This window comes from Salvia splendens, unplaced genomic scaffold (assembly GCF_004379255.2).
Source record: "Salvia splendens isolate huo1 unplaced genomic scaffold, SspV2 ctg882, whole genome shotgun sequence".
Classification (NCBI taxonomy): Eukaryota; Viridiplantae; Streptophyta; class Magnoliopsida; order Lamiales; family Lamiaceae; genus Salvia; species Salvia splendens.
Window position 1 is genome coordinate 5,080 of NW_024599567.1, and position 13,244 is coordinate 18,323.

Below are 13,244 nucleotides of genomic sequence, written 5' to 3' on the forward strand. Positions count from 1 at the left end.
AAGTAAAATCAGAATAAGAGTGATGTCTTTTGTAAACAAGAGTGAAGTAAAATCAGAATAAGAGTGATGTGTTTTGTAAACAAGAGTGAAGTAAAATCGTACTAAGAGTGATGTGTTTTGTAAACAAAAGTGAAGTAAAATCAGAATAAGAGTGATGTGTTTTATAAAAACAAGAGTGAAGTAAAATCAGAATAAGAGTGACGTGTTTTGTAAACAAGAGTGAAGTAAAATCACAGTAAAAGTGATGTGTTTTGTAAACAAGAGTGACGTAAAATCGGAATAAGAGTGATGCGTTTTGTAAACAAGAGTGACGTAAAATCACAGTAAGAGTGATGCGTTTTGTAAACAAGAGTGAAGTAAAATCAGAATAAAAGTGATGTGTTTTGTAAACAAAAGTGAATTAAAATTGTATTCAACCTTTATTAAATTTGTACATATTTAATCTTAAATATCATAATGAGTAGTTTTAGTGAAATATCCTTATCAATGGAGAAAGAAGAAATAAGAGGTATAAATAACAAAATTACAAATATTCCTTATCCCAGCAAATTACAGGAGCCAGGAAAAGAAAAGGAAGCAAAGCACCGAACGCAATTTGAAGAATCTGAAAATAGGAGTAAAAAAAAGAAGTTGAAAAACATCACCTGGCATTGGTGGAGGCAGTAAGGGGTTGAACCGGCCAAGAAATCCGGAATTGGGAGCGGCGAAATTAGCAGTAATATCCTCGAATCCATAATCGTAGAGCCAATTCGTGTTCACAGGCGAAACCATCTCGGAAAACAGAAGATCGAATTGAGGAAGGGAGAAGCGAAGGATTCTTCGAACCTCTTCGAACCATTCTCCACAGGATGGCGAGGACGGAGACGAAGAGGACGCCGAAGAAGGCGCAGAGCTTGACGAGGAAGTCGAACTTGTCGAGCTTCCAGATGTGAGCGGCGGCGGGGAGATCGACGAGGCCGGCGACGGCGGTGATGATGATGGCCCGAGCACGAGGTTAGGGGTGTAGTGGAAGAGCGGCATGAGGAAGAGGAGCGTGACCATCACCGTCACGGCCATGACGACATTGGAGAGGGCGGTTTTGCAGCCGGCGTTGTGGTTGACGGCGGATCTGGAGAAGGCGCTGGTGGTGAGACGATATTCATGATCCTATTTTATATTTTCATATTGTAATTTCCAAAAATACCCTTGGCCTATTTTATATTATTAAAATAAATAATATTTGTTGCATTAAGATGTGTGGCTGAGATTTGTTCTTTAGTTATACACTTAAGATTAGTTATATCTTGATCACTATCCTATATATATATATATATATATATATCTCCCTTATATATATATGCAATTATTAATATTATCCACACTTATACAGTTGTACCTAAAAATAAAACTTGCGCTTTCAATTATGTCACTATACGCATGTTTAAAATTGATAAATAATCTTTAGATGCATATTGCACTCACATGTTAAAAAAGAACTGAACATGATTAAGATTTATGTCGTTTAACCAAATAAGAATTAATTCATTTTAGTTAAGCAAAGAAGGAGGTTTTAAGTTAAATTACATTTAAATATGTATATGTATTATGTACAGCTGTTATCCTATTTTGTGTTTGCACATATTTGAAATGATCCCAAATTCTTGAAAGTTGTTGCAAACAATCAACATTGTTAGATCACACGACCAAGATTTTCATTTGGTGTTAAGTGTATCATTGTTGGACCAACAGCAATAAAAGCCCAAAGGAAAAAGAGTTTTCAAAGAATGTTTAATCAATTACTACTATGCATGATGGTAACTCATTCACTAATTATAAATTTAAACATTTAAATTGAGTTAAGATTCCACTTCAACCTTTTAAGTCAAGTAAATAACATGAATTTTGTGTAGTGATGGTCATCTTTCCAAATCGCTTTCACGAATTTGTATAGGAAAATGATTTACCTAATTAAGCATCAAATACGAGGCAAACACACAGATGTAACACACATACCCTCACATTTGTCATACTATATATATAGAGAGATTAGATTACACATCATTTATGGGCACCACACTTGAGCAACAAAAACGTAAAAATTCTCCTCAGTATATCTATTTTCCACTTGATTTCTCAAAAAATTATGATTAGCAATGTTGATATAACTCATTCAGCTCCTTAAAATGAGTATAAAAGAGATGGTTATCTCCACACGTAAAACTGAAATCAACTTACCTTTTGGAATAATCAAATTTATAAATCCACTGACTATTACCAACTTGGTGTGAGATGGATGATAGAAATCTCAACAATAATTTAAAATCAAAGTATCATTTATTCTCTAACTTCGACTATAGGAATAAAATTAATAAATCAAAATATTAATTTGTATATAAATTATTGCAATCATAATCTCTAAAATAAAAGAGGAAAAAAATGATGATATGGACAGCACGTCATCAATACGCACAATAGATGTACGTAAACAGTGAAACATTACTCATCGATGCATACATTAATTAATTGTATAAATATGAAGGGAAGTCCATGCTGATCAATTCGAAATAAACCAATTATCAATATAATTATAATATTGTGAGAAACTAATAAGTATGTAAGAAAAGCGTCTTTTTGGTGTTAGTTAGTAGGTTGGTGACAGTTTAAATCCGTGAATATGGCAAGGGAGAGACCATATCCATTCAAAACCAATTCCAAAAATCAAAATTATTTTCCTACAATACTGTTACTATTTTCTGTGTTTTTTATAAATATTTCCCCCCAAGTTTCTGCACGTGAAATCCCAATAATTTCTCATGCAAAAGTGGGGTCGTCAGCCAACTCCTCCTTTTGTTGTCATGCCAAACTCCAACTCCTAAGAATCTCTTCTCCCTCTAAACCATTTCTTTCTCCCCACTTCCTTTTCCCTCTCCACATTTTCACCCTTCTCTTATCTCTACTAGGGAAGTAAACAATGGTGCTTCTCCTCATTCTTGTTGCCTTCAGTTGCTTCAATGGGGTCTTCAGTCTCGGTCGGAAGGAGCTTCTCTCGCTCAAACGCCTCACAACGACGCCTGCCCCTGCCCGATTCTCGCATACACCAAGTGAGTATTAACTGTATATATGCAACAAAACATGCCTGCATGACTCTGCATCTTATCTTTTGTTTAGGAATCTGCCTCAGTTAAGGTAGTTGAAGATATAAGGTATCTACTATTTTTATCCTTTCCTTTCTTTACAATAGTACTATATGTGTGTGTGTGTGTATGTGTGTGTGTGATTTCAAGAATTAAAGTAATAGGCTTCAAAATATAGACTAAAACTAAGGTTAAATTCTCTTCTGTAATGAACAGAGGATGGTGCGACCATACTAGAAATGAAGCACATCAAACACATCCAAAAAGGGCTGCTGACTCTTGATGTGGTTCGAGTCGAGTCCATACAATCCCGAATCAAGAACGTCGTCTCTGGCCGCGTAGAATCATCACAAGCCCGTGTTCCTATCAGTTCGGGCATCCAGCTTCAGACATTAAACTACATTGTCATAGTAACATTAGGCATTCGGAACTTAACTGTGATCGTGGACACAGGAAGCGACCTCTCTTGGGTGCAATGCCAGCCCTGTAGGCTGTGCTACACTCAACCGGAGCCCCTCTTCAACCCGTTGGTGTCACCCTCATACAGATCGGTGCAGTGCAACTCGCAACCCTGCCATACTCTGCAGTCCAACACAGGAAACTCAGGGTTATGTGGCAACAATGCACCTAAGTGCAACTATGCAGTAACGTATGGCGATGGATCATACACCCGGGGGGAGCTAGGCAGAGACCGGCTCACTCTTGGAATGACTCCAGTCGAGAATTTTGTGTTTGGATGTGGAAGAAACAACAGAGGTTTATTTGGTGCAGCTTCTGGCCTGTTGGGACTAGGCAGGAATGATCTCTCACTCATTTCTCAAACTAGTGATGTATTTGGTGGAGTTTTCTCCTACTGTTTGCCCAATTCGGATTCTGGAACATCGGGTTCGCTAATACTAGGAAACGATACATTGGTTTTCAAAAACACAACACCTGTTTCTTACACAAGGCTCATTCCGAATCCTCAGCTGTACAGCTTCTACATTCTGAACATGACAGGAGCTAGTGTGGGAGGGGTGCCTCTGCAGTCCCCAAGTTTTGGGGGAAACGGGGTCTTGATCGACTCAGGGACCGTGATCACGAGGCTGCCCCCATCTGTGTACACATGTGTGAAGGCTGAGTTCTTGAGACAGTTCACTGGGTACCCCTCAGCACCGAGCTTTTCAATTCTCGACACCTGCTTCAACCTGTCAGCATATGACGAGGTCAACATACCTACACTTAAGATGCAGTTCGAAGGAGATGCAGAGATTAGTGTGGATGTAACTGGGATGTTTTACTTCGCTAAGAGGGACGCATCTCAGGTGTGCTTGGCGCTTGCAAGCCTCGCCTATGAAGACCAGATTGGGATCATAGGAAACTATCAGCAGAGGAACACAAGAGTCGTATATGATACCAAGCAGATGCAAGTTGGATTTGCGAAGGAAGTTTGCAGTTTCAGTTAAGACACAGAAATGAGTGATGATTTGTAATTGTGATTCAGGAAATTCATTGGCAAAGCCAATTGAATATGAACACATACAGCTAAAAAGGTTTGATTTCCTAGATTTGATTCAGCAATTTGAATTTGTTGTATGAGTGGTATATTGATTCATAATCATATTGCATTATCAAAACCAATAGAAAATATCTTGTTGCATAACTGAAACTCATTCAACACTTGTATAATCAAAGAAGCAATTTCGGGTGCAGTGTGTGGAGTTTCAAATTCTCTAAAACCTATTAAACGCTTGTTCAAAGTCCAACTATTGTCCACAAAGTGAACCATAATGCCCATGTATGAATGACGGTTAAAACAATCCATCCACACATCTGAGCAAATGTTCACCCTGTGGCCCAAGTTAACTGAATAACGAGATAATTCTACCTTTTTCTCCAAGCATTGCCGAACGGTAGATCGTTGCACGGTCATTCTACCTATTCTTTTGATTGCTACATTCAAACCACTTTGCATAGTAACCTCAAATTTTTTGTCATCAAAAACGTTAAAGGGCAAATGCTTCATAGCCGCCCATCTAGTCATTGTATCATCAAAATTCTTTTTCTCATATTTAAACAGAGGCGTACCTGACGAACCCGACCCGGCGGGTTGGAAGTTTAGTTGGCTTTGGGTAGAGGTAGTGCCGCATTCTACCGGATGCTTTGCCACCAAATGGCGACGGAGGGTGCCATATCCACCACCGGCGGACCATTTGTACACTTTATTGCAATAGTTGCAGAAAACATGAAAATCCGAAGTCTCTTCTTGAGAGTTCGGATCGTGAGGACTTGGAATCACCACCGGGACCTTCTTGTAGTGTTTGACAAAAATGTCCGATTTCAAAGCTTTTGCCGTGTTAGCGGGTGGAGGGGGAGGCATCTCCTCATTTCCGCTGATGCTAGACGGAATACGAGAATGCGATCTATCCTCGTTGTTGTCCGAGTCCGACGATATAGTAACGTCGAACTCCTCATCTTGTTGGGAACGACCTCCCATACCCCCACCTTGTTGCATTTCAGCAAGTAGCATGGCGGTCCTATGATCTTCTTCCATCTACAAATATTATATACGTAGAAGTTAAAAGTATGAACGCAAAAAAAATTATGAAATTTTGAAATATGAATTGGAAAACAAATTTTTCATTACTTACTTGCATGCGTTCGGCTGCCAATCGGGAAACCTCTTCCATAACATCTCGACGACTAGGTCGTCGAGATTTTGAGGGACGCGGAGTACTTTGATCTTGGGCTATTCCCTTGCCCCGATCACCACGTCCCGATCCACCACGAGAAGAAGACATATTGAAAATATTGATAAATGAAAGTAGTATGGACTTGGAATGAAATATGTATGAAGTATAAAAGAAGTGTTAAATTATGAGCACAACAACAAATATAGTAGTGAGTAGAAAGTGTAGAATTGAAACGTAAACTTGCGCAATTAGAGAGAATGAGGAGAGAATAGAGAAATGAAGATTGAGAATGAAATCCTTGTTAACACAGGAATGGGGTAAGGAAATATGAAGGAGAAGTGGGGTATTTATAGGAGTAAAATTGGATTGAAATTTTTTTTTGAAATTTTGAATTCGGCCGAACCGCCGGTTTACCGCCGAAACCAGCGGTTCAACCAGAAACCGACGGTTCGTCCACAGTTTGTGTTAGAAAATCGGCGGTTTATGACCGGTTTTGCAGGCCTAAACACTGCATCTACGACCTAGCCTCTGAAAAGTCACCGGAACCGGCGGAAACTGGCTTCCAAACCGGCGGTTTCTGACGAAAACCGCCGGTTAACCTAAACCCTACCTGAACCCCTACGAACCCCTAGCCTACTGAACACTGTTTGACCCGTTGAACCGGCGGTTCGAACCGCCGAACCGCCGGTTCACGGTTCAATATATTGCCGAACCTGAACCGGCCCTAAAGAACTGGGAAACCGCCGGACGGATCAAACCGCCGGTTCCGGGCCCGGTTCCAGTTCATGAACCGGCAGGCCCGAACCGGCGGTTAACCGCCGGTCCGGTTCGGTTTGTGCACACCTACCTCTCCCTTACTCATCCCTGAAATCAAGTTCAAATTCTATAAGTTCGAACAGTTTCGCATTCTCGCAAGATTGCATTTCTGAACATCGGGTTGAAGATTTTGGAAATTTCTGAATTTTGATTTTTTTTTAGTAAAGGGTTTGTTTCGTCTCATTGATTAAACATATATTTGGCATTTGTCTTTGTTCTATATGACTTATCAATGTCTATTTAAGGCTATCCGTAACGTTGTCTCTTATCCGTCTCTTAATCGTCTCATCTCTTCACTATTCATGGGCCCCACTGTATTTTTCATCCCATCTCTTAACTAAGAGACAGCACATGCAACCCTTCATCTCTTAACCATCTCATCCCTTAACTATTCATTCAATTTCATTTTTTATTTTTATTTCCAACAAATTCAATTAATAAAAACATACTTCATTAAATAAAATAAAATTACAACTTAAAATTCTAAAAAAAATAAAAAACTACATTAATAAAATCATAAAAAATGGATCCATGAATGGATTAAATTTGGGAGAAGAATGTAGAGTGTTTGAGAGTTTTTGAGTGAGAATAGAGAGTTTTTTTTGTGGATTAATTTGTGGGAATGATTTGATATTTATAGAAGTGATTGGGGGATTTAAAAAAAAATTGTAAAAAATGGCTATAAATGGCTAGTATAATTTTGGGATTTTTTTTTTATTTTTTGAATTTTTTCTGAATTAAAAAAAAATACATTTTCAACGGAAATAAACGACGCCCACTCGCGGGCCGGCGAGTGGGCGTCACGGACGAACCACAGCTCGCCACGTCGCCAACGCGGGTGGCGAGCTGTCTCGCAGACTGTCTCTCCGCGACGAGACACGCGATGGGATGGAGACGGGCTAGGGATGAGACGGTTCCCGCAACGCCGTCTCGTCTCTCCGAGACGAGATAGGGACCGCAACGAGACGCGTTGCGGATACCCTAAGATGAAAATCCTTTGGATATGGAGTACTACTATTAATAATGGGTTGTGTTTGCGTCTTTGCTTTTGCTTTTTTATTTCTTCACCATTGCTGCATAAGAAATCAAGTTACAGAGGAATGTGTTTGAATTTTATAACATTTACTAGTACTATATTTGGACATGAGTATTTGCATGTTCAATTTGAAATTTACATCTTGCGAACTTCAAGTTATTACTACACTGTAGATGTTTTCAGCGTTGATGTTTGCGGGAACTGTTTCAATGAGAATATTACCCTACCATTGTATACTGAACCAACAGAGTAGTGAGACAAATATTAAGTACTATTTCTGACCCATCGAAAGTGATTGATTTCCTTTTTTAGATTCTTCCATTACAAATGATTAATCAATTTTAGCTAAAAGTAAAATATCAAAAAATTCTCTTACTTACTCTCTTTAGTTCATACTTTATAATTTCTCATACTTTATTTTCTACATAAACACAATAAACACAATAAATATCGTTTTCTTAAATATCCTTTGAAAATAAATCTATCACATATGATGGAACGGGGAAGAATAATTTTTTTAAGAATAAATATGTGTGCAAGTTGTTTTAATTTGATGGCTATTCGTAACATCTAACATGAGATTGAAGATTTTAGTAAAATAACTATAAAACTATGTAAATTCAAAGTATGATAGTAATGAAAGATTGACGCGTATTATTGATATTAAAATGATTTTCATTGTAAAAGGTTGATTTAAGATAAACACGAAAGAAAGAGATAGGTTTATTTCACTTAGGGTATCCACAATAGAGGCGGCGCGCCGGCCGCCCCAGAGTCGGCTAAGCCGCAGCGACCCATAGTGGAGACACGGGCACCGCGGCGTGGACTGATGGGAGGGGGCGGAAGCTCCTTCGCCGACTACTCGGTGAGGACACGGCGATGGTGGGGTAGCCGCGGCGATCGGCGCAGTTGATTATTGCACACAGCCCGTCGACGCGCCTATAGCCATTTTTTTAAATTTCAAAATTTTAATAATTTTTATTATAAATACCCCTCTCCGCCGCGGCTGATTATTGCACACGGCCCGTCGGCGCGCCTATAGCCGTTTTTTTATTTTGAAATTTTAATAATTTTTATTATAAATGCCCCTCTCATCTTCATTTTCACTCCACACACATCTTCACACCCATTTCACTCTCTATCCACTTTTCACTTTCTAATTTTTTCTATCTCTAAAAGTGCACAGTGCAGAAGATCAGGGAGCAGCTGGGTGCCAGTGTTTTCGGGGCGGAAGCACACATAGCCGGTGTTTTATTTATTTTTTTAAAAAAAATGTTCATTGTATAATTTTCCAGTATCCATAATACAACAAATATTTGGTCCCAATACTTTTTTTTAATTTTATTATTATCTCGTTTTCTAATTATTTATTGTCCGATAATTTTATTTATAATTGAATTAAAATATACAAAAAATTATTGTTGTGGAAACTTTTTTTTTGTGGAGGTGGACAAATCAAAAGTGACTATGAAAAAAAAATAGTGGACAGGTGGAAGTGTGGATACCCTTAGACCATCCACTACGCGTCTCGCCGGCGTCTCGCGTCCCGTCCCGGAGAGACGGGACCCCGGCGCGACGCGTTGCAGCTCGCCATCCCGTTCCGCGTCTCATCCCGCGTCGCGTCCCGTCGAGCCACGAGACGGGCTGTCTCGCCACGCGCCTAAGCGACGTGGCGCGACCCGGCGTCGTGCGTGACGCCCACTCGCCGGCCCGCGAGTGGGCGTCGTCACGTGCTGACGCAATAAATATTTTTTTTTAATTCGAATTTTAAAAAAAATAAAATGAAAAATAAAAGAAAAAAAAAATTGTAACGGTAATAATACCGTTTTTTTGTTTTTTTTTTTAAATTTTTTATTTTTAATTAATTTTTTTACTCTATAAATACTCCTAAACTCATCCTCATTTCACACACAACTACACATCTATTCTTCCTATCATCTAAATTTTCTCTCAAATTTTCATATAACAACTCAAGATGTCCGGCGACGGCGACGGCAACTACGGCGGTTCCGGCTCCGGCGGGTGGGATCTCAACGCGTTCGGCGATTGGGAGACCATGATCAACACATTGGGCGGTTCCGGTTCGTCAACGTCGGGGACCCAGGGTTCGGCGACGCCAGGGGGGTACCAACCACCCAATTTTGACCTTGATGCATATGTCCGTCCCTCCACCCCGCGGTATTCGCAGGGATTATCCCAGATCCGGGAGGATTTTCCCGTTGATCCCACGCCGGGAGTAGGCCGAGGCAGTGGAGGTGGCCGAGGCGGTGGAGGTGGCCGAGGCGGTGTACAACCTCAGGCGGGCGAGGACGAGGAGGAAGAGGAAGAGGATCTAGGCCGGCATCCGTACAACAACCTCGAAATGCTGGCGGTGTACAACGCCTGTATCACCGTCTCATACGATCCCATCGTCGGGAATCAACAATCTCGGAAGTGTTTCTGGGAAAAGGTCTGCGAGGTCTACCACCAAATAAAGCCGAAAGGCTCCCGCAAGCGCAAATTTAAAATGCTCCGCTCTCCCTTTGACCGAGTCGACCGACAGGTCAAAAAATTCTGCGGCATCTACTCGGTCGAAGAGGCGCGCTACCAAAGCGGCGCAACGGCAACCGACATTTTGACGTGCGCTTTGCGCGCCTACTACCAGGACGAACGTCATCAATTCAGATTTGTTGATGTTTGGCAGGCCGTCAAGGACGAGGAACGGTGGGCCGGCGGTTTTCGCTCCAGCTCGGGCTCAACCTCGAAGCGCACAAAGCATACGGCGAGTGGCCAATACTCGTCTGGTGGTGACACCGCTGAGGGCATCAGCCAACCTGAGGCTGAATCCCAGGAGTTTGCGGGTACGGTCGGCGATGCTGGAGGATCCGCGAGTGGGCGCCGTCGGCCGCAAGGGACGAAGGCGGCGAAAGCGGCTAGAGCAAGGAAGGGCCGAGGCGAATCAAGCCAGCCTGCCTCGGGATCGGGCTCGCGGGGAGGCTTGGACACACTTATGGTGGCGTACATGACCGCCACAATGGCGGACACTTCCCGCTTCTCGTACGCCCAATTCACGGCCTGGTGGAACGGAATTGTGTATATGGCAGCACAACTTGGCCTTCCGACTCCCCCTCAACCTCGACCGCCTCCGGAGGATGATTAGCCGGCGGAGTAGTTTTTTTATTTTTCTTTAAATTTGTATTTTAAATTATGTTGTGTGTTTTTTATGTTGTGTATTTTTTAATAGAGTGTGTTTTTAATAAAGTGTGTTTTTTTAATTGGATTGGGTTGAGAAAAAAAATAAAAAATGAAATTGAATGAATAGTAATTAAGGGACGGAGCGTTGCAGGTTCCGTCCTTAGTTAAGGGATGGAGGAAAAAAGGACAGTGGGCCCCTCAAATAGTATTTAAGGGACGGTATAGAGACAGCGTATTGGATGGCCTTAGGCGCAATGAATTACGTAGCATAAAATGTTTAGGTTAGTATTCCTAGTACATAATTAACGCAACCCACACTGCCACGCATCCATCTAGGATGACTTTGAACCCTACTTATTGATTGGAGGAGACACTCTAGCAATTGAGTGCGTTTTATCATAATATTATAATAATATTTTAATAAATTTACTATCACTATATTTTCATTTTATATTGTTCACAATCATCCATGCTTCATTAGTTCATTTCTATACCAACTGTTGAATGGACAATCCATGTCTATATAATGCCAGTATATACTAGCATTTATTTGTTTAAATACCATTCCACAATTGAGATTAATGTCCTTAATAATAAAATGAAATAGTGACACTAATTGGTAAAAAGGCCACATTAAAAACAGTGCCCTTGCTTTTGTGTTTCCGTTATTTTTTTATGATTGATAAGTTTTAAATTTAATTACAGCTAGTTAGATTTCAATATCAAAATTAAAAGCTCTAAATCTCTAATAAAGTCCTAATACATCTTTTACTAAGGAATTCGCATTAATTAACTTTAACTAATGCTTGCGGAGGTCGGCACAGCTCGAGTTTTTGCTTTGTTAAAACATTTAATTGCAATCGAAAAAATTTAATACGAATTTTGAGGTAGAAATGTGACATTTATAAGGGTAAAAAATCATAAGCACCATAGTCGGTCACCATTTTGGTACCAAAAAAATTAAATTTTTTATACCCATTTATTGCATTTTAGTGCTTACTAATTTTGATATATAATTCGATGCTTTTTGAGAAGCTTTCCTCCATATATAACTTTTTTTCGTAAGGAGGGAGTAATTTATATATATTAATGTCCTTTATCAAATCATTAAAAATGATCACTATAAATAAACGAATTAAAAGAGATGTAGTACATCCATAACCACAATAATGAAATAAAAGGTGCCTAACCAATTAAAAATAAAAATACCCGTAACGGTATCTTGCGTGTAAATTGCGGCATATAAAATAGAGAGAAGGTCAGAAAAGTATGGATCAGAAATTGCAGCTGAGAATTAAATTTTGAACTGAAATTGTGGACGTTTTTACTAGAAGCCATATTAATTGTTTCCAAAAATTAAATAATTACAGTAAAATAGGGAAAGCCCACACCAATCTTGACTACCAGTCTACAACTGATTCTATATAGCACATTCACACACACACATATAAATAGAGCCACAACAGTGAAACACTTGACACAAAATCTCACTCAACATTAACACAGCCGCCGTCGCCGGCTGTTTATTCCGCCGCCTCTCCTCCGCCCAAATCTCCCATTTTCCGACCCTCATTCACTCCATTTCCTATTCTCATTGGTGGTCCCCCTTCTAATTAATTAAACTCTAGTTTCATTTCATGGCGCGGTCTTCAAAACAAAAGAATCGCTCCCCCGCCGCCGCCGAGAATTCCGACAATGACCGCCACGAGGGGAAGCGGAAGCGAAAAAGTGCACCTAGGGAGTCTCCACAACAACGTAGCTCAGTCCACCGAGGCGTGACGAGGTCATTTTTTTGAATTATTTCCGTTCATTTTGGTGAAATTCAAACTCGTGACCGGCCATAACGAGACATTATAGCAGTATTTATTGCTATTTGTAATTTTGTATGCAGTAGTGTATTTTTAGAAAGTAATTATAACATTATACTACTACTTTACGTTGTTTGCATGTTTAATTTTGTAATTTATTCTTAATTCTTAGAATAATTTTTTATATTTGTGAAATGACGAATTCAGGCACCGGTGGACAGGCCGTTTTGAAGCTCATTTATGGATAAGGATTGCTGGAAGGATTGCTGGAATGAGTCACAAAACAAAAAAAGGAAGACAAGGTTTCTCAATAGTCTTTCATTAATCCCTATTTTACAAAATTAAATCTTTTATTCTGATATTACTAATATAAAACAGAATCATTAAATTGAGGATGTGATATAGTATAATCTTTGCTATAATGCTTTTAACTTGATTGTGCGAAAAATAATAACTACTGTGAATATCAAATTACTGTATGACACTATTGTCTACTCAATGCTTACTAATGTTGTTTTCTCTATTTTGCTAATTTGTGGTCTACTTTGGTGGTGATGGTTGTGGGATGCTATTAAAATGCAGTTATATTTAGGTATGCATTTCCTTGTTCCACTCTATGCCATAT

The 13,244-nt window shown here is 39.8% G+C and overlaps 1 protein-coding gene across 2 annotated transcripts; it reads left to right on the forward strand.

Moving 5' to 3' along the window:
* The first annotated feature begins 2,876 nt into the window (after window positions 1-2,876).
* On the forward strand, window positions 2,877-4,770 carry LOC121791717 (aspartyl protease family protein At5g10770-like). 2 transcript variants are annotated; one of them, XM_042189574.1, is made up of 2 exons: window positions 2,877-3,080; window positions 3,330-4,770. In XM_042189574.1, exons 1-2 carry the CDS (start codon window positions 2,951-2,953, stop codon window positions 4,556-4,558), a joined length of 1,359 nt encoding a protein of 452 aa, XP_042045508.1. In that variant the 5' UTR covers window positions 2,877-2,950; the 3' UTR covers window positions 4,559-4,770. The 2 variants fall into 2 exon arrangements, with proteins under 2 accessions (XP_042045508.1, XP_042045509.1); XM_042189575.1 differs by having other exon boundaries at window positions 2,959-3,182.
* Window positions 4,771-13,244: the final 8,474 nt, after the last annotated feature.